General features: G+C 38.1%; 1 protein-coding gene across 1 annotated transcript in view; it reads left to right on the top strand.

The window, feature by feature from the left end:
- The window catches only part of SLCO5A1 (solute carrier organic anion transporter family member 5A1), a 74,184-nt gene that overhangs the window by 11,465 nt on the left and 40,061 nt on the right, over positions 1-22,658 (top strand). The window contains exon 2 of the mRNA XM_057363918.1: positions 20,022-20,154. Within this exon, the coding sequence (XP_057219901.1) occupies positions 20,022-20,154 (133 nt within the window). The remainder of the gene's footprint in view (positions 1-20,021; positions 20,155-22,658) is intronic.

Raw genomic sequence — 22,658 nt, 5'->3', positions numbered from 1 at the left:
TATGTAGAAGTTCTATATATTCAGTGACTGAACAGTTTAATGAGATTGTGATTGTAACAAGGATAAGCTGGCTGGTGTGGCTGAAGTTCTTTGACTGCAGAAGCAATATAGGCAGTAGTATCCATGTGTTTACTTCCATGGCTTCTCCAGAACCTCTGGGAGAAGGAAGATGAGCATTTCTTCAAGCGTGCGCTCTGCAGTTAGGAATACCTCTGTGACTGAACCTATGGAGAAATATAWAAAAAGACCTTTCCTTATTAGCTTTTGCTTCTTGTCTTACTCAGTGTTTGTTAGCAATTGATTTTTGCTCAGATAGGGGTGTTCACTGTTCTTACTGAGTTTATGGGTAATTGCACTTGTTTTGGACACTCATAGGCAAGTAGGACAGACAGCACATAAAGACCCATGTGGCCTTGAAAGGCAAAATAAAAGGTGTGGTTAAGGCTACTACCCCCATGCATTTGTGATAAGTAAAAGAAGATCAGCCTTCTATGAGAAATGAGGTAAAACTAATTGACTAATATTGGCCAGGCCAGCTAATGGGAAAGAACTTGAAAAGAGCTTCTAAACCTKGTGAGTCAGAAGCCTTGGGTACATATATGCCTTCTCAACTTCAATAAGGATAAGAGATTCAATTTACCAGAGAAAAATGGAGGAATGTATGAACTAACATAATTTTAAGAGTCCTACACGGTCATTAGAGGACCTATTATCCTTTGTGTGTCTAATAATAAATTTTAAGTATTTGGATGAGGTGAAAGAGAGCTGTGTATGATCAGATGGATCTATAATTAACTTCCTTTCATGCTTGTTCCCCTCTTCATCCTCCCCTGCATCCCCACATTCCAAATTTAAATCCCACAGAGAGAGGAGCTTGTCCTGGGTCTTATGCAGTGCCATGCTTTCAAGAAAACTCCATGTTTTGATTCTCAAATTTGTGTTGTGTGTTTATACTTACCTTGAGTATTATGGAGACTGAGGAAGGGATCTATCATGTGTTGCACTTTCAGGRTATGTGAGAAATGACATCCTATGGTTTGCCCAAGTTGGCATACTGAAACCTTTTACTAACTGCTGGGTCAAGGTTGACCATTTTCCTGTAGGAGGAGTAGGTGTTAACTGGTTCAGACTGTGAGAGGACTGCTAAGTAGTTGTGGTAGAAGATTTTGATAGCCATAAGCTTTGTATTAGCAGGTAGACATCCTACGCTATGAGCCAGCTGCTTTTTGTTTGAATTGTACCTGACAGGAAAAAAATGGTGCAGTATATTAGGAATGGAGTAAATTTCCCTTGTCTAGTTTAATAAGATGACCAGATGAATTATTTTGTGGTCTGGGCATTAGGATTTCTCCAAAATACAACTGCTGGGCTAAGCAACTCTTCTAGTGCTGGATTTATCCCAGTTTTCATGGCCTGTTTGGAGATATCAGAAGAATTAGTAGCATAGCATTACAAGAGAGGGGTCACATAACGCCTGTGACTGTGTCAGAGAGTCTCTGGATGCTCTTAGGACTGCTGTCTCCTGCTTTTCTATTGAATCAGGATACAGAGTGTGAGGAGCAATATGGTTATTTTTATGTGCAGGGGGCCAAAGAATGGTACAGTTCTGCCCTTAATTTATTCTGTGTTGCACTCGTGTTGAGAAGATTCCTTGACTTTTTTGCTTTYCCCCCCTAATTTTCTTGAATAACAAAATGGTGTGGAGCCCAGGGAACTGACAGCTGGTRGTTTTCTAATGTAGGAGATTTGATTTGAAGAATATGTGTGGGTGTGACGATACGAGGCAGTCTCTTCATACAACCCCTTGGTGATGTGCTGTATACTCTCATTATACATCGTGCCAAAATAGACAGYAATCCTCTTATGTGGGATTGCCAAGTAAGTAATAATAGAGCACAAGTCAGTGCCATCAGTTTTGAGATTTTTTTGATAAACATATTTGTCATTCATATCTCTTGATTCTTTAGTACTTCTAAATCTTTTTATTAAACAAGTTCTTCTGAGTCCTGCAAATGTTCATGTTTCACAATAGTGATGTCAGCTGCTATCGAGACTTTTCTATTCATCTTTCTAGTTTAAAAAGGCCACAGAGATTTTGAATTTTGTAATTCAACTSATTTCCTAATGTAAAGACTTCAGATGAAAAGTTTGAAGATCATTTAGTCTGCATAAAACATTTCAATTGTCTTACAAGGAACCTGAAAAGATCTGAAGYAATCAGAGTTACTGTCTGCAGGCTGTTCGTCCCATTTAGAAAACATGAAGTTGGCTGCTCTGCAGCAGGGCAGACACGATAAGCTGTGCTGGAGTGGAGAAGCAATTAGCTTGACAGCAAGYGCAGTCAGAGCAGAAAGGAAGGTCTGGAGGCGTTTAATTAATACTAATGCTTTTGTGCTTATGAGGACCASAGTCATGGTAGGTTACTGCTGCCTTGCTCTTGTGGTTCTCAAACCTGGCATCTAATGAACATCAGATTTAGTAATCACTTTCCAGAAAAGTGAATAAATTACAACTAACTGGCACATTCCCCTGAAGGTAATGAGGTACACATGATACTGAGTGGGAGCAGGATTGATTTGTAAAGCTTTTTCATTTTTAAACAGATAACAAGGCCTCTTGGGATTTTTGTGCCACATCTGCGTAAGTAATCTGAAATAATGGAAATGTATGCCATTTGTTGAACATTTTTCAAGTCACCAAATCARTTAGGGATTTTTCCCATTGTGAAAACAGTTTTGAGCAGCTATCATTTTTATTAATCTGAGTTTGATGGCAGAACTACTTTTGATGGAAAACTGTTTAGCCATCATTGGATACTTAACTTGCATAATTTGACATTTTGAGGTGCGTTTTGGTATGTGATTCTCAACTTTTACTCATTTCAGCTTCCATTTATTTTTGGGTGGAAAAGTCAAGTAAAATTCCATTTGGTTGAAGATCACTCTCAGTGTAATTCTTGCTTCTGTTTTATTCTAGTGCAAGTCATTCTGTCATTCAAGACAGACCTTGTCTGATATGCTGGAGAGGATTACTTTTTCCATTTGCCCCTTGTAAGAATACCAGCTCTGTGGCTTCAGGCTTATGTGTATTTTATATTTATAAATGTTTCCCTAAAGGGTTTCAGTAGTGTGTGTTAATAAAAGGATGATCTCTATCATGATTTACTCTTTGTGCAGGAGCACCARTATAATCCAGTTAGAGTTGTAAGCTACAAACTTTAGTTTTGTTCAGAGATTGCCTATGTTTAGATATCCCTGTGTCACCTCTTCAGTGTCAGTGGTTATCTGCATAAACAGCTTTATTATTCCATTTTGGGAGAAAACTTCCATGCCACATTGCAGTTAATACAGTTTATCACACTAATTGCTTGTTAATACAGTTTTTGTGTAATTAAACTATTCCTATTGCACATTACTGTATTGCCCAGTACTTGCAAGACAAGGTAATTAATCTGTGCTATCTCCARGGAATAAACCAAAAGTATTGGATTAGGGTCGGCCTTTGATAATTATGTCAAAGAAGAAAGCTGAACTGAAACGTCTGGATTTCCCCATTTTGATGGATTTTTAAGGGCATAGCTTTTTGTTTCCTTAGTCTTCTGGGACGCCCCAGTTGAATGTTGTTGCTGCTGAGGTAATAGCCTACATGTCTGGTGCATGGAATCATGGAATCATTTAGATTGGAAAAGACCTTTAAGAACACCGAGTCCAACGTTAACTGAGCATTGCAGAGCTGGTTTAGCGTTAACTTGAATTGGATCTGGAGGCTGTTTTCCTGAGGCTGTCCCTTAGCTTTTGTCGGCAGCAGATGTGTTCTCATGTGATGTGCTGCCTGGAGGGCGGTTGTGACCGCGCTGCTCCTTTCCCTGTGCAGTGGGTGCCGGCTGCGGCACTTCCCTCTTGAACCCTTGGAGCCGGGTTCCAGGCTTTTGTGACTACGGCACGGAGCACACCTCCAGCTTCTCTGACATGAGACTGCCTCAGCACCGCTGGCCGGGCCAGGCTGCAGCTTGTCTGTGTCTGTGTCTGTGTCTGTGTCTGTGTCTGTGTCTGTGTCTGTGTCTGTGTCTGTGTCTGTGTCTGTGTCTGGCGGCATTCCTGGGATGGAGGGGGACAGCCAGGGCAGGGGGAGCGGGTGGCTCTTGGAGTCCCCCGGGGCAGCAGCCTGCACGCGTGTGGGTGAAATCCCACACAAGCAGCTGAACCGCGCAAGAGGCAGCTGTGAGAAACGGCTGAATTTTTAACAACTGCCTGAAACTTTCATTCCTTTAGTCAGAGATCTTCTTGAAAAGTGTTTTGCTGAACAGCTCATGTATTTTTAATATTTTGGAAGAGAGGGGTTTGCTTTAATATCTTATTTGGAACAATGACTTCCTCATTGCACATCTTTCAGGGGAATATTTTCTCTAAAGGTTTTCTCCCCACCATTGTTACGGTTTGAAACTCCCACACTGTAACTAACAGTTACATTATCCATTGATAAGCTTCTTACACACCAGTAAATACTAATTTTCAGGGTTATGTTGTAATGAATAGTAATACATTATTCATAAATGTGGTGCTTGTGTAGAATAGAAGCCAAATATAAAAGCCACTTGTCTTACACAGTATTAAGTATTGAAAATAAATGATAAAGTGATAAATGAAAAAAGATAATAGGGGTTGGTCACCCTCGATAATAGACATGCTCCCTTTCTTTCCTTTGCAGTAGGAGTTTCTCTCCCTCCATTTTGAACAGACAAGCAGACATCTCCCCAGGATGCTGCCAAACTCACCTTGTTCTCCTTACTGCAAAGATTTAATTTTCTTTTCTTAAAAGCAGGAGAATTTATATTCATGCTAAAGTGTTTGTAATCTGCTTTTGGATACTGCAATGATGAATCTGAACGAAAAGAAAATTAAATAGTGTCGAACAACCTTTGAGATTAAGTGCTGTTCTTTCACTGAGTAGCACATAGGGAGATGGATGTTTACAACCCAATAAGATATTTATTTTGATTCCAAATACATTATTCTTACAATGAAAGGTCAAAGAATTTTCATTTAGCAATGAATAGAATAGGAAGACAGAGTTCTACTTTTTAGAAATGGCAGTTAATGGGATTAGGTGATCTTGCAGAAATGTTAGCTGAAACAGTGTGCTTGTGAAGGCACAAGACAGGATACCACCACACACCAGTGCTAAAGSGAACGTGTGTTGAAGGGCTTATTTTCAAGCCTTGCTTTTCTTTCCCCTCATAAAGAAAGCTGWTGGGTTTCTGCAGAGATCAGTATCTCCACTCTCACAGCGCTACCTGCAAATGTTTTTGCATGTGCTTTTAGCTTGGCTTTATTTTATTTATTATAAATGTAGGAGGGGGAATAGCTCCATTCTTTAAGATGAAGACTTGATAGTTTGGCCTTCCTTTACTCCTTCCCTGGCCACAGATATCTGAAGTTGTATTATTTGAGTGATGGCATCCTTGGCCTGTGGCACAGAAGAACCTTTGGGAAGCTGTGCAGTAGTGCCAGTAAAGGACTTTGGAAAGGAAATGAAACCAGTCAGTCGTAGTAGCTAAAATATTTTAGAGTTGTTGCAAATGTTTATTTCCTACAAGAACATCTCAGCAGAAATGAAAGACTTTATTTTTTCTYTTGAGTGGAATAAAGAAGCATCGGTAAACATAGCACATGGAACATATGAATCAGGTGAGCTTACTGAATAGCTACATGCTAAATAGTTCCACAAATCTGTGATCATACTTTCCASCTAAGAGTCTTCAAGATATTCCTGAAACTGGGCCATAAGGAGAAGGTTGTTTTCTACTTTTGTTTATTCTGTGATAAATTGAAGACATTTCATTGAATTCTGTGGGGTTTTTTTGTTGGATCTCATCAATGTAAAGGAGAACATAGTGTGATCTAAGCTTTTTTACTTTTAAAACTATGCAATTAGTTTTTAGTGCATTTCCTGAGTCAGTACTATAATTGAAAGTATATATTTTCAGTGATTTTATGGAAACAACCAAAATTACTGTGTCAAGTAAAATATTTTCTTTATGGACATTTGTAAAGTCACAACAGACATGAATGGGTATATTCACAAAATTGGCAAGGGAAGGCAGTGTCCATCATCTGCATGCTAAATATCCCGAAGAGAAAAAGCCTGGGGTGGTACCTCCACATTGTTCCTCCACTGGAAGAGGAGATGTATGCTGTTAGAGTTACTTACACAGTTTCACAGGTATGAAACTGAAAAGTAACATTTTATTTTGTTACTTAGCTATGTTAGCTGCGAACAAGTGTCTTCACTCTGCTGCTGCATCTCTRCTCGTGTTGTSACTGCACTGTTTTGATCTTTCAGTTGCTAATCTTTTCCCAACAGTTCTAGTATTTGAAAAGCATGATCCTGTGTTACTATCATTTGTGTGTTCTGAAAGAAACATTTGCCTGAGTAGTTTATTTTATGAGTTAGCAGATGGTGATTTAAATGCACTTGAACCAGCAAGAGCCTTGGTTCTGTAAGCATGTCTCTGGCTCAGAAAATCTCCACAAAGCACTTACAAAGTGATGAGCAAACCAGCTATGGTGTTGGGGAGCACAAATGGAGGAGCCATGATGTGTTTGACAAGGGTTTACACAGTTCTGTGTGTTAGAATTGTCCTCTAGGCAAGAACATGTTACTCCAGTGTAACGTGTGGTGGGTGACCTTAAGCTTGGAGCGGGTGAGCTGCTTGATGGAAAAGGAAATTACCATGAAAGATCTCAAAGCTGAATTTACTGTGTGATGTTTTCAATGTTTTGAGTCCTGTGTTCTCTGTATGAGTGTTACCATGATATTTTTCATCAAAGCAACTGAAGAACTTCACCTGTGTAAGAGGTTACAGGAGATGAAGGTCTGAGTTTCTCAAAAGTTTGCAAAGATCTTTTTGACTTGTTCTGATTTGTCTGAGCCTTTTGTGATCTGAATATCATGTCAACACTGATGGCAGAAGTAGACTTGTAATCTTGGGATGTTTTTTAGAATTTATTAGAGACTTGCAATTTAGATTAGGGATAGCAATGTGTCAGATACAATTAATGATATAAACATATGGATCTAAGCATCTTCTATTAGCATATATAAATAATTTATATAACATTTTTAGTTCAAGAGTATGTGATAGATTTTTGTTATTGAGGCAATTTTTTATTGTAGATTGCATTTTTATTTACAGAGTTTGTTAGAAGCAGGTATGATTTAAACAGTGATTGAAAGTTTTAAAGTCTTCTTGCTTGTGTTCTTGCATTTGATTCTTTTAGTTTTCACGTTATAATTTCAGTTTACAAGAGGCAAGTGAAGGCTTGCACTGCACCTTCAGATGTTTAATAAGTATTTGTGAGTGCTCTGCTGAGACTCATTCTGTACTGTCATAAATTAATCTCATGACAATGAGATTAGTTCCTTAAAATGACCACTACAATGGATTACAATTGCAGTCAGGTATAACATACACTATAGAAACGTGTTACATGCTTTCTGTGTGTTTTTTCAAAGAGTATTTGGTGTTTAAGTTTTTCTGTGATGGACATTTTTACTCCTTTTCTATCTGTGAGCTGTGGGCTTCCCCTTGTTATCTTGGCAAATTCATCAGTATGAATCTGAAAATGTAGTTAAGGATCCAGCAGTGTGTGAAGACATGTCTCTTCTGTCACATGTTGTAGAAAAATCCCATCGAGTGGAAAGATGCCAGATCCATTTTCATTAGACTTGGAAGAGCTCTGACAGCAGCAGAGACCACTGGTAACACTTGCAATCATGGTTATTCCAAGCAACTCCAGTATCATTCCTTGAGGACCTCCCTGTCAATCTCTATCCCCCTCTGTCAGAATAATTTAATAAGTGAGGTTAAGATTTCCCAAGGAGCCTAAGGAAGTCAAAGAACCTGATTTTCAGTGAATTTCAGTGGGATTTAGGGCTCAAATTTAATTTTCTTTGCAAACATAAGATTAACGTTTTAACAAATGGCTTATTTGTGGTAAATTGATTGAAAGCTGTGATAGTTTGCAGATTGTGTACATACGTGTAATCTTCCAATTGAATCTTCCTAGTGTAAATAACTGAAAACATGTTCCCTATGAGAATGGATGCAAATGGACAAAGATACTAGAAAGTAAAGGTCAGTGAGTTGCTTGAGTGAGCAAAATGTACATCAGGAAATACATTTTATTTTCATTGGTACTTCATACCTTATTTCTKAAACTTTCYTGAGCAGTGTCTATGTGTTCAGTACCAGCTCCTKTTTTTCTGGGRYGTCCTTGCWCYTTGGTGCTCTCAGAGTCACCCTGGCAGAGAGGGATKCCCAAGGGTGGCTCAGGACAGCCTCGAGGCTCCTTGGGTGCTGCAGCAGTACCGAGGCCACCACTCTGCTGGGACTATCTCTGCTAAATGCCCAGCTGTGAAATGTTAAACTGCACAGGGCCAGCTCTGGCCCTTCCCTTACCAGGGTAAGGCCTTTGGAGATGTTTTGAGGCAGCATAGCCAGGAAGGAAAGGTGAAGAGGCTTCTTGTCTTTTGGCATCCTTCTTTTCAAAGGTTGATGTCTGTTTCTGCAGAGAGTTGGTGGGATAATTTCATGCTTTATTGGGCCGGACTGTTATGTTCATTTACTCTGACATCTGTGTTAAATCATATTTCATGACAGTGTAATCCCTATCCAAAGCTCTATTTATATAAAACCATATAGCTTAAAACAAAGCGCTCACAGASAGAATCTGCCATGTCCCTAGGAATATAATAGAGTTAACTATCTTGTTAAAAACGTTACGAAAGTGCCATGAAAGTGTGTCTAAAGTTGGCAGAAAGTAATTTCTACGTAGCCTCTAGCTACCACATTTTTCATGTCTATGAWAGCATCTTTTACTATTGAGGAATAAGAACATCCTTAAAAATCTGTTAATCTAAGTAATTGAGAAACAAAGCTGTCAATGTCTACTTCTGGTCACAGAAGAAAGAAAAACACAGAATGAACTAKCTTTATTTTTAAAAATTGCAGACTAAATGAAAGGATATTGGTGAATTTACTCTAAAACATGTCAGCTGARTAATTTACCTAATTAGTGAAAGTAGCTTTAGCTGATCAGAAGTTTTTCASATTTTGTAAGTCAGCCATATATGGTGTTTTGAAATATCTTGGAAGGATCCGTGTAATATAAATAGTTTTTTCTTGGAAATGCCAACACTGCAAGTTAGTAATACTTCTGTATTTTATTAACATATTAACATATCTTWCTGGAACTAGGAATGAGCTGCAAATGGAGCTGTAAATCACAGTGACAATTTATATCTTAAAAAGAAAGACAAATAATTTGTAATAGAAGAACCTTTTGTTAGAATAATTTTTAAAGCTACATGTGGTGTTTATGCCATTTAATAGCACTGATAAAAATGTGATGGTCTTGCTCTGACAAATTATAATACAATTAAATCTTGATTATAGTGATATGTTGATTTAGTGAGTTTTTTTTATGTTGAGAAAATTATTTGGTTTTGATTGTGTTGAAATATTTAACTTATGTTCTATTATTTTGACCTCTATGTAGTACTACAGATTATTATTTTAAAAAATATTTTTGTCTTACTCGACACATAGACAAAATCAAAGCAAATCAAAGCAAACCATGTAAAACACATTACTTACAATGTCAAACCAAAGTATTTTAACAATTTTTATTTTATTATTGACTTTGCATGTCAATATCTACCTTTCCCCATGAGACATAGATTTGTTTTTCAGGACCTAACTGAAATCTTGTAAGCAAAKATATTTATAGAATCATATTTATTTATAGAACGAGTCTGTTACTAACAAATTATGTCTGGTGGTTTTCTGTACAAAGCAAAAATACAAATTAATTTCTTGTCTTTTGGTTTCTTACAAACCTGTATTCACCTCTTTTTTCCGTGACTGTGATCTCAGTTTAATTTTCTCTGATTTTTTTTAATATCTCTGACAAATCGTGTCCCTTTATCAGGTTTAGGAGGATCTTTTCAGGGGTCTGCAGCAGCAGCTCTGTGCTTCTGTATCCTGTTTCATGGGGCTGTGTCAGGAGTGTCAGGGTAATTTGTGAACAATTTCTTTCTCCATGGGGCACCCACTAGCTCCTTACCCATGGGAAGGAAAGATTTGCTGCGGGATTGCTTGATGGCATTTCTCCACAGCTGAGATGAAGAGATTGTTTGGTGCTACAGCAAGAAACTCTTTTGTCCCCAAGCAGAACATGGAGTTGAATGAGCTCTCATGTCTATCTTATGATCTCTCTATGGAAAACATGGGAGAGATCCTTACCCAGAACCTCAAAGCTCATGTTTTCTTTCCAGAATCAAACATTTCAGCATAATTACAGCTTCATTGAAGTGCCCAWACAATGTTGTTCCTATGAAGATAACGACCATATTTTGAAGCTTTGGAGCTTTTCATAAAATAGTGGTGTTATCCTTTAGCTAAAATAAATGGTCTCCTCTAGTTATAACTGTTACACGTGGATAGAAATGTTTTTCAGACTCTTTGACCTGTAATAGTATTTTCAATATATGACTACACAGCTCTGTATTTCACTTTGCCAATTGGTATTTAATATATTTTTTATTGAAGCTCTTGCAGCTTTCAGCCTTTATGAATGTAGAAAAATAACAGTTTTACCAATACAATAGATGTTAATAAAACTCACAGGGTCATCTGCAAATTACTGGAATAATATGCTGCTGCTTACAGGCAGATTCTCAGTCAGATATGAGTAATGAAGTGTAATTACTGTTGTTTCGGTTTAAAGATGAAAATGTAAGTGCAATTGACAAAGAAAACAAGAAGAAATGCTGTTTGGCTTGCTCTTCTTTGCAGTCTATTAGCGAGAGGTAGTGAAGGGAAAAACGATCATCAACGTTTTTGATAATTAACCTATGCCTCCTAGGCAGAAACCAATTTTTGAAAGGAAATTAATTCTGAGGGAATATGATTGAAGTAATTTCCCCCTTTGCTTCTTTGCCCTGTTGTCTTGCTGGTGGGACAAAGGAAAAAAATGAATAAATATATTTTACTATCAGCACCTAACCTTCCCTTTCAGTAGTTATTTCGTCTTATTTCCGTTGCTTCCTCACATTTTCTTTCCTAGGCACAAAGGACCTGGTTTTGAATAATCATGCAATATTAAAGAATGCATATCAAACCTGCCTCTGAAAAACAGGTATTTGTGTGCCATTACAATAACTGGTAAAGCCCCCATTCAAAGACACTGGGTATTCAGTGTATATTGATTTTGCCAAGGAATTGGTACTTATTCCTGGTTCTTCCCATGGTGTGTGACAGCATACTCTTAACATCTGATTCTGTGCCTGATAAATTTCACCAGTMTTTTCCTCTGGGAATGGGTGCATCCTCTCAGCTCAGAGAGACTGGAGAACCTGAATAATATATTCCTGTTGGCCTGTGCTCTAAAACTACCTGAACATAGGTGAAACAAATTACAAATAAAGCATAATACGAATACTCTGAAGTACTCTTCTGGGATGGATTCTGCTGGTCTTGTAGCTACGGACCTTTCCAGCTGTGATTTTAAATTTTATCTCTTTTTTCTTTTTTTCCCCCCATTTTCTTATATCTTTCTTCTGCTTGAAGGCCAAATTTCAGCTTTCACAGCTTGATATTTTTCAGTAATGATAGCCTGAAGAAAAGGGGATAACATGCAGTTTATGTAAAACATATTACTTACAATGTCAAACCCTTTACTTATAACGAACAACCTTGCCCCACACTAGTAATTTTCATGCTAAAAACATGAAAATTAGTTTTAAGAAGTTGAGATCAACAGAATCTATAAGCATGTGTCTGGGGATAATTACTAGGGAAAATTAAATGTGTATGTGTATGTTAAAAACCCCAAAGCCAAGCAATTAAATGGCAGAGATGAGATATTCCTGTTTGATGTGACTTTATGGAAAGAATGCCTGTGAGTCAAGAGGCTGCTTTAGTATCTTAAAGACTGCCAACATGTTCAATGTCCTTTTAGTGGGAGCACCACTAAGTATTGCTACAGAAGTGTCAAATCCTGCCTACTTCAAGAATACTCTTAATGTGAAAAATTCACTATTGTGGATTTAGSTCCCAGTGTTTGAATGAATGGGAAATAATATAGTGAAATTATCTAACCACTTATTAGTTAAAGGTTTTTAAAATAATTTGGAGTGGTAGCTTGCTTATGATTTGGTTAATAATAGTTACATTCAGTAGATAATTTTGTGTATGGAAATGGACACTACTTCTATGACTTTTCATTGCTTTATTCTTTGRAGTAATCAAAAACTTTGGGTTGCTTGACAGACCAAGAATTCAGAAGGCACCAAGGAATCACTCATTAGGTGTTAACATGAATGATCAGTGTCTCTGTCTAGTTGCCTTACTATTCACAAAAGAAAATATTTTCAAGAARTACTTTTTTCAAAACYACTTATTTTTCAAAAAAAGAAACACTCCTTTGAAAAGTCAGGATTTGGAAATTTATGCCTAGGGAACTTCTTGGATATGTTGTCTTGTGTTTATGATGCAACGTACCAATAGAACTTAAAAAAATTAAAAGGTATGGAGCATTTTTTGAGAACTGATTTCCAGAAAGCAAGAGYAGCCAGGAGCAGAGTTGTGCCTGTTGTTGCATCTTTGGATATTCTGACTCTGTTCAGCACAAGTAGTTTGTACGTTTGTCTGTGACCTAAATTTCAATTACAATACTTTTCCTTATTAAAATTTCCTACATATGGAAAAAAAATTGGAAGTTTTTAGAAAGATGGTTTTGATAATTGTTTTTATGCATTTAAGCAGTTGTTGATACTTCTATTTTAAAAAAAATCCAAATATCTATTTAGGTAACCAATGCCTTTGACTTCATGGGAAAAATACCAGAACATCTTTGTTTTCAGTTTAGGTTCTGATGGTGCAAGTATAGACGTGTTTTGGTGGGCACTATCCATATGCTTGGAGTCAGTTGTAGGTGCTTTAGGAATACCATCACCAGAAGCTTCTTGTGTTAGAATTGGTTTAGGAACTTATAAAGCTGATAAAACCTGATTTGCTTAATTTTTGATYTAAGAATTTCCTTGTGCATGGTGTCTGAATTCAGTTAATCACACTGATAGGAAATAGCACTCAGAAATTGCAGCTGTTTTCACTATTTCTTACAGCAGAGGTATCTTTTTTCATATTTATTTGCTAACCACAAGTCATTCTTGGTAATATTATCAACAAACATTTATTTTTAGGTGAATGTAAAGAGAGAAAAGATTTTGATGAAAACCCCCAAGTAATTTTRTGTGTTCCAAGCAAAACAGTTGTTTCTAAAGAATGGGGCAGTCTCGAGTTGCCCCTGGGATTTCTACTTCCAAGTTCTCAGATTTTAGGAATAAAGAAATAAAGACTCTAATTTTAAGCACTGGAGTAGTTTTCCTTGGGGCAATTATTTCTTTAGCCAAGTATCTCTAATGCTGAAATATCGTGGTGCAAATATAACCCTTTCTTCTATGGTGTTTTCAGCATTTCCGGGTTTTGGACTGGATGCATGCAGCTGGTAGTGTAACCAAAAGACAAGTACTGAGTCTGTGAAATTTTGGTGTGAGTTGAATTGCTTTGTAGGTGCTGTGGCTTCACACCATGGCAATAATTTGGAGCAGTGTTGCAGTGACAATGTGTACAAGAAGTACACTTTGGGATAGAAAGCCTATTTTAGCTTGTTTTCTTTGGGCTTATTTTCCTGGGKTTTTATGGATATAGTAGAATTGGATCCAATGAAAATGTTTATGATGTTTTAAAACATGGCCACAAATGGTGAGTACAAACCATGAAGCTGTTTAGCTGTTTAAATCAGGGAATGATACCTGTTTTAATACAAATGATATCTTAGTTTGTATTTTCTCTTAGCTGTAAGAGAAAAGTAAAAATCTAATGCTATTCATCTGGTGTTGGCAAGTCACTTAATTAAAACTGAAATATATTTTACTAAATTTAACTTCCAGCATTTTTAATGGAGTGGTAAGCTGTACCATTCATTTTATTTTCCATGGTAGGCATGTAAAATTGTGCTTTAGTTATGTTTCTCTATAAAGTTGTCTTCCAGGTCTGTGTAATCTGCTTGTTAAAATAGTGACAAGTATATTCTATACAAAGATCAAGACAGGCTACTGAAGTAGTTTTGTTGCTCTGTTTATTGTTTTGAGTGGAACACTGGATCTGAGAGACTATTAAAGTCATGGTAACGCTAATGYGTTTTGAAAGGAAGTGATTTAAAGATTTGAACTGGACATTATTATCTGAACTACAGTAATGCTCAAAGCATTGTTTTTTCCTGAGCAAATAACCACATTAAAGAAAAGTTCCTAAAGCATGTATAGATATGTTTGATTTTCTSTTTGTGATGAAAAGAAGGAAGTGAACCAGTTTCCTGACTTAAAAGCTTTTGAGAAGTTTGCCTGGCTTCTGCTCACAGCTCAGTTTTGTGTCCTTAGGCTTAGAAGARTGATTAAACCCTATGTTTTTTTGGGGTAGCTTCTGTGTGGGTGAAATTAGACAGAATGAGGTAAATAGGCCTTTATGAATGGGAGCAATGTTTCTTTGAAAGCTCCTTTATGCTTGATCCTTGCTATCCCATCACAGTGCTGTGACATGAGAGGAACAGGGGAGGGGTGGGATCTGTTTYGAAACCTCTGTCTTTCAGCTTTGCTCTGTGAGGAAATCAAAACCTGCTCTACACCCTAAAGAAGAAATAACAGCGCTGCTTGTTCTCCAGTGACAGCATAGTACAGCTTTCCAAGGAAATGTGTTGCTCATAGCACTGGAGAGGATGTTATGGTAGCRTAGCATGGTGGTGCTTCTTTTGCTTGCAAAATCCCAGGTAGTAACCATGTGACTGTTTTTTTTTAACCTATATCCCTATAAATTTCCTGACACRTAAATATTCAAGATTATATAAAGGTCATCTTACATTTCTGTTAAAGCTCAGTCCTCAGAATGTAAACAAGTAATCTGTAAACACAGGGCTTTTCTTGCAACTTCACRTGAATGTTTTCTTTTTGTTGTTTTGATTCTTCTTTGTGCTGTTCTTTCATGAGAGTGTTGTTCAGCTGGTAGGACACTGAATTATTGCTTCAATTAAGTTGAGTATACTTCTGGACTTCCTAGTYTACTCCACACCTATAGGGGATTCATTTTGTCTTTTATATCTCTTTTTTTTCCAGTCAATACCCTCATGCTAATGACAGTTAAGACTTGGGAGTAAAAATTTGAAATCTACAGATATGAAAGGATTATAATTGTATACCACTAAAAAGTATCCTGCAAAATCTGTTTTTACTGTATTTTTCTGRCAGAAGCAAACATGTATATACATATTTATATATGTATATACAATATACTTTCAGAATGCACCCTGTTGCTTTTGCAGGATTTTGCAAATTCTAAACTTCCACTGAAAAGAGAATAAAGGTCAAATTCTGCTTGTCTTACACATGTATGAAATGAACAGTTGTGCTATGATGATGTACTGCCAAGATTTGGACAATGGGGTCTTTCAGAAATGTTCCTCCTCCTTCAGTGATAAACTCTGTGTGGTGACATATGTGTGCACACAGAGGAGGTGACAGGGACTGAGCAATATATGACTTTGTTTTTACTTTTTAAACAAAGTGGGTTTTTTAGAACCCAGAAGCCAGGCTGTTGTATCTCACAAATGTGTAGYTTCTGTACACCCAGGCACAATATGTGACATGACTTTTATTGGTACTAGCGTGGCTAATGTAAAAAGGCACAGTCAGAGGGTTAACATATGCATTTGARGGTGCTGCAGGGACATATGCTGTATATTCCCATATACAGAGCCTGCTGAAGGTGTCTTTTCATGCGATTAGAAGAGGAAAAGGGCATTCACAGTATGTCTTGTTAAATTCGGTGGTGTGGGTAGAATTAAAAAGTAATTATTTGGCAACGAAGTTTTTTCATGCATTTGGTATGAACACAGAGATTTTCAGACCYGTAGAGGATTCAGCCCATCTTACTGTAGTCAAAAAGACTGCTCTGCAATGGGCTCTTTGAAATTGTCTTGTTTAAAGGCAGTGTAATTTTAGTAAACCAACCTGTGCTTTCCTTTGAAGACTTAAGATTCTATATCACAGCAGCAGCAAGCGACAGCAGACTTCTGGGGAAAAATTTTCTCCAGGTCCAGTGTGAGCTGGTTGTGTTGAATGTCATGAGTAGTTCTCAGATGGCTCTAAGTCACCCGAAGATCAGCTCASTTGGTTAGACCATGATTCTGTCAATGCCAAGGTCGTGGATTTGATCCCTGCATGGGCCATTCACTTAGGAATRTGAGTGCCTTCMAACTCAGAATRTTCTGTGGTTCTGTGAAGTCAGATAGGAGTGGGTGACCTGCAGTGTGCTTTCCTAGACAGATCAGTGTTCCCAGAGAATTGGGAAATAAAATAGAAAATAGCTGTGAGGGCTGTGACCAGAATTTTAAGGGTCCAGGACCCCTGAGTAGCCTGCCATAAGGGTGGCTTATGGAGCTGGTTTGCCCTTCACTTCCTCAGCAAAGTTTGAAAGGTTGGGGCAGATTCTTTCACGTACCTAATTTTGAAATACCAAAATGTTATGCTTGCCATGCTCTATATTTAGTTCCATTTTAAGTCTAAATTAGTTTCTTGCACTTGGTGTCCAGTTTCTGATAGTGACCATTATTAGATATCTGAAAATGGCAATTTTAAGAACTTACCTGCTCGTTTTTCCTCCTRCCATTGACCAGGAATATGGAGGCACTGTGTTTTCTGGAAGACTTAGTGACATTTTGCCTGTAAGTTATATTAAAAACAAATACATCTTGAAGCTTGAACAGCATATAGCAATTTTAAAATACTCCTGAAATTGTTCGACAGCATTTCTTTGTCTAAAGGCGAACAGTGTACACTATTATTTTTATCTTTATTGTGCAGTGTTTCTGCTTACAAGGAAAACCCTCTGAAGTATTCAGGTGTACAAAATACACTATTTGGGTAGTGATTTGAAACCTAAGCAGTTGCTGCATTTTGCTGCTTTCAGTGGTGGAACTAAAGCTGAATTAATGCAGTATAAGTATTTTTTCTGAATACTGAAGTGAATAGATTAGGTCAGTCTTTTACTCCCTTTGTGTTTCCTCTCTAAAGATTTTAGAGATCTGAGTTTGCTGTAGTTGTCTGAATCAATTTTCCAAGCAAACATTTGTAGAACAAAATTTGTTACTAGTTGTGAGAGTGTGGAGATAGTTTTTGTTTGGTTTTTTTTCTCCTCATAATGTGAATTTTGCAAATAACAGTTACTGTGGGATTTATCTAACCACTTGCTGCTAAGGAGCAGAGTTTCAATGTCTGATGGAGCATTTTAGGCATACAGAGAATTGTTTACAATCAATTCAGTGGAGAACATGGCTGGAATAAATTTAAATAGTGAACACAGTTCTGAAAACCATTATGTGAAAAGGACTTCAGCAAAATCTATTAAAAATTGCAGTTTCATAAAAACAATGTGTCTACAAAAAAGTTACTTAACAGTGATAAAACTGATCTGATCTGGAAGCATTTTTTAATAGGCAGTTTTATGTTTTATGGTAGTTTCTGTGGCTTTTCTATCTCTTTTTACTGCTGAGAATGCTCTTTTTCTCCATTCTCTTATTTCGAAACATAAGGTGGAAATGTGCAAGTTATTTTGGTTTAACAGGCAGATTTAGTGATTTTTTTTGTTGTTTATTTTATCCATGAGATGTAATTTACTATAACAGGTAATGTGGAAACTCAAACTGTAGCAACTCAGTTATGCTTCTTCAGCTGCTGCRGTCTAGGATTCAGCATGTCTGATTGGGGATGGGGCAGAAAAGAATGGAGTCTCCATACTCCTGTTGTGGACAGGGTCTGGTCCAGTAACCACTGGACCTAGAGAGAGAATTTCACAGAATTACATAATCCATTCTTTCATGTGCTACGGGAGATCTGCAGCAGCTGAGCAAGTGTTGCTGTGCTGCTGGGGCCTGGGTTTCAGTGGGACAAGATAGGTGAGTGGACAGCAGAGACCATCCCTGCCACCCCTTGGGCTTTCATACTTAACAGCCAGACAGCATGGGAAGCAGGGCAGAAGCATTGTGGAAGGAATGGATATATTAAGGAAGGAAAGAAATATTGTAGGGGAATGGAATGGCATGGAATGGAATGGCATGGAATGGCATGGAATGGCATGGAATGGAATGGAATGGAATGGAATGGAATGGAATGGAATGGAATGGAATGGAATGGAATGGAATAGAGTAGAGCATTTCAGTTGGAAGGGTCCTACAATGATCATCTTGTGCAACTGCCTGACTGCTTTGGGGCTGATCAGAAGTTGAAACTTCTTATTAAGGGCATTGTCCAAACGCCTCTTAAACACTGACAAGTCTGAGGTGTCAGCCACCTCCCTAGGAAACCTTCAGGAGCGTTTGACCTCTCTCCCCAAAAGGAAATGCTTCCTAATATCCGGTGTAAACATCCCCTGGTGCAGCTTTGACCCATTGCCGGGTGTTCTGTCACTGGATACCAGAGAGAAGAGAAGCTGTAGAGTAATGAGATTGTCCCTCAGCCTCTTTTTCTCCAAGCTAGAGAAGCCCCAAGTCTTTACCTGCTCCTCACAGGACATTCCTTCCAGGCCTTTCACCAGCTTTATTGCCTTTATCGGGACACATTCAAGGACCTTCACATCCTTCTCAAATTGTGGTGCCCAGAGCTGCACACAGTGCTCCAGGTGAGGCTGCACCAATGCTGAACACAGTGGAAAATCCCCTTTCTTGAGCAGCTGGTGATGCCATATTTGATGTCCCCCAGGATGGGGTTTGCCCTGCAGCTTCCAGGACATCCTGCTGACTCTGCTGTGCCTGCTGCCAGCCAGCACCCCCAGATCCCTTTCTGCAAAGAGGCTCTCCAGCCACTCCTCTCCCAGTTTATGCCTGTGCCTGACATTAGTCCATCCCAGCTGCAGAATCTGGTGTTTTGACTTGTTAAACTTTATGCCATTAAACACCCTCCAGTGCTCCAGTCTGTGTGGATCCCTCTGCAAGGCCTCTTGTCCTTTCAAAGAGTCAGCAGCACCTCCCAGTTTGGGATCATCAGCAAATGTGCTCATGGTGGATTCATCTCCTGCCTGCAGGTTGTTGGTAGATGAATTGAACAGAACTGGCCCTAGAACTGAGCCCTGGGGAGCACCACTGCTGCCTAGTTGTCAGCCCGATGTAGCCTCATTCACTACAACCCTTCAGCCAGTCCTTCACCCAGCACACCCTGCAGCTGAACACTCATCCCACAGCTGTGAACAAGTTGTCCTGAAGGATGCTGTGAAGGACAGTATCAAAAGCATTACTAAAATCKGGAAAAAGCRCATCCATCACCTTTCCTTCATCCASTGGGTGGGTGACCTTACCATAGAAGGATATCAAGTTAGTTAAATAGGATTTTCCTTTGGTGAACCCATGTTCTGTCAATCTCTAAAATAGGAATATTTGGTTTCTTAACATGGACCATTCTTTTGTACACATTAGATTGGTGATATCTAAATTAGAATGTTATRTTTTGCTCTTTGATTACAATTTTCATTCTTTGCCATTAGTTAGACATTTTTTTTTAAATTTTTATGTTTAATAATTTTGATTTGATTTAAAGGAAATGTTGCCAAATAGGAAGAAATTTATGCAAGTCAAGTATGCTTTCTATCCAGAATACCAAGATAGTATTATCCAGAATACCAAGATAGTATTATATATTTGCATAATTTGACTAAAATGTTCAGGAAGCAGTAATTTTCTTACTTATATGTGTCTTAGGCAGAGGTTGCTGCCCTCATTGCTAAAAAGGTCCCTTTAAATTTTAGGGTGCAAAACTTCTTGCTTTAAGAAGCATCATTTACTTTGTGATTTTATGTGTAAATGAACAATGAAACATTTTTATTGATGTACGACTCTGTCCTTTTATTTCCACAGCCATCATGTACGTAATGGGAGCACTTGGACCTGCAGCTGGATACTTACTGGGAGGACTCCTCATTGGTTTCTATGTTGATCCTAGGACAGCTGTTTATATWGACCAGAGTGATCCCCGATTCATTGGGAACTGGTAAGGATCAAGCATTTTCCAAAACTCTTCTCTCAGTTGCCAGTAGGGAATTCAGACAGGTTGGAAGATTTTATCCCTTGAGGATTTGTTTAGGATTGTAGGAGGCCAAGGAAGATGATGTTTCTGTTGATTATTACACACTAGCCTCTGACAGAGAGGAAATTTTGCCACAAGGGAGCACAAGAACAGTGAATGGAAAATCCCYTACRTTTGGCTKTTTCAGGAATGTCCCTGACCACAGYTGRCACTGACTAACAGCGCTMAGCACAGAGATGACAAAGCAGGATATTGGTGTTGCAGCAAGCCATGGAGGATCTCTGCTGCCCAGAAACAACCATYTCTTACTGAAAGATGGATTAATCTCTTTAGTTTTCAGAGGAGGCAACATGAAACGTTGAACTTGGCTGCCCAGATGAGAAACAACAGGCTTTACTGATCCTAGGCCAGGTAAAGGAGAYAGGATGGGGTCAGAACATGCTCTTTCCAGTCTTTATTTCTCAGGGTGATGGCTTGTGTTTAGGCAGCAGATGATGTAAAACAGTATTCTCTAGCATGGAGCAGGCTTCCAGCAGCACTGAGATGTAGCAGCTGTAATTGTTATCTGATGTCTTCAGGCAGCCTTTGWGATGTGGCCTCCTTAGAAATGCCTCTTTGAGGAGGCAGGTCTTGAGGCGGTTTTAACTCCCTTTTCTCAGATAATTCATAAACCCGCCTTGAAGTTTTCATGCAAGCCCAGAAAAAACCTGAAGTTCATTATACCAGGAAGAGACCTCAACTTTGTAGGTGTAAGGTGCAGTGTCAGTTCTCATGCCCTGGGTTAGTGTTTGTCACTGCGCCATTGCAGTCAGTCTGTATCTGTTTCTGTTTATTCTGCAGTGATCTTTCCTGACAGTTTGATAAGAAAAATTCTGTCTTTTGAGTCTTAAATCTTTAAAGATTTAGTCTAGTTTTATTTGTCTTAGTCCGAGAGCGTTGCTGCACAGACTGTTTTGCTCAATTTTTAGCGAGAGGAAGGCAAAGCTGAGTGCTGAGTGCTTCCTTGAGGTTAACAACTCTGTGGTCTGCTTTATCTACTGACCTACCTCACTGAAAAGATCTGTTCTGTGAGTGTGCAGCAATGTCAAAACTTGGACTGTTCTAGAATAAATGATTTGAAATCAAAGCAAAACATTATATATTCTTCATAAAACTCTTTAACTTCATATGCTTTTAAGGACATGACAGAGCCAATAATCAGCATCTGATCGGTACTTTTTGACAGAAATTGTAAACAGGCCCATAAATATATTTGTTAATTGAAATCAATGGGGCTATATGAATGTGGGATATACTTTTGACTTCATCTATAACACAAYCWCTGATATAACTGAGWTTTAACTGTAGCAGCTCCAGYAAAATARCCAAAGTAGCAAAGTTAGTAAAAGTCATTCAAAGTTTTCTTTTTCTATCACGTTGATTAAATCTGTAGGATCTGGCTTTCCCTGAAGGCATATTCCATGTCTTTTTATTTCTCTTTCATTTTTGACTATGTCAGTTCTTTCTCTTTTAAATTTCTAAGGAGTATCCCCTGCTATCAGATCTTTGGTAATTTGGTGCACAATCTGTTGTGCCCCCTCATGAAAGTTTAGTGGTGTTCAGAGCTTCTTTGTCTCATTCTCTTTTCTCTTTCTAAAGCTATGTCTACCCATTAAAATGAAGACTCCCATGGTGTGAGGGTTAAACCTTTGTCCCTTGMTACTCACTGACTGCCTGGTTGCAGAGAATTCTGGAAGTGTAGACTTGAATTCCACTGAAATGTATTTTTTGGGACTGTGACATTTTCTCCTTGCAGGAAAGTGCTGCATAGTCAAGTTTATTTTTATTTATGCAATCTAACAATTTGCAATGTAAGAGTAKTCCAACACTTACTTCAGCTGACACACTATAAAAGAATGGTTCAATTGAGACAAGTTAATGGGAAGTCATATATGAAATTTCGGAGTCTTGTTTCCTTTGAAGTGAATTAGTGTCTTTGATTCTTATCTTTTCTCTATTAYAGCTGTAAGGTTCCTAATGTAACTTATYGCAGRACCCTGTGAAAATTTTCCATTGTTWAAGGAGGCAGTGCTTACAGAYAAARTAGCRAGTACAGCAACTATGATATATGGCTAAAATAAAAGCATATAGCCTATTTTTTCCTTAAACTGTTCCTTTCTAAGTGGTATATTACAGGACATGCAGTTTGGTTTATCTCTTGTGCAACATGGTAAAGTGGTTATTTTTCAGGGTTATTTCTGATCTGATTATTCCTTGAGTTTCATGGGACTTGGATTTCTGCTCCTGGGTTTTGCATACCTGGGCTTTCTGTAGGTGCTCTGGGCTAAATTACAAGCCAGCTGTCTATGCCAGCCCATCAGATGTCTGAAACTGTTTTATATTCAAATRTGGTAACTGTAGGGATGTCTGTTAGAAATCATTCATCGTGTTCCTGTCTTTGAGAACTATTAATGTGCTATATAGGGACC

The sequence above is a fragment of the Malurus melanocephalus genome, unplaced genomic scaffold (genome assembly GCF_030028575.1).
Source record: "Malurus melanocephalus ecotype Western Australia unplaced genomic scaffold, MMel_1.1 scaffold_32, whole genome shotgun sequence".
In the NCBI taxonomy this organism is placed as follows: domain Eukaryota; kingdom Metazoa; phylum Chordata; class Aves; order Passeriformes; family Maluridae; genus Malurus; species Malurus melanocephalus.
Note: the sequence above shows the minus strand (reverse complement) of the source record. Positions and strands in the feature narration are given on the sequence as shown.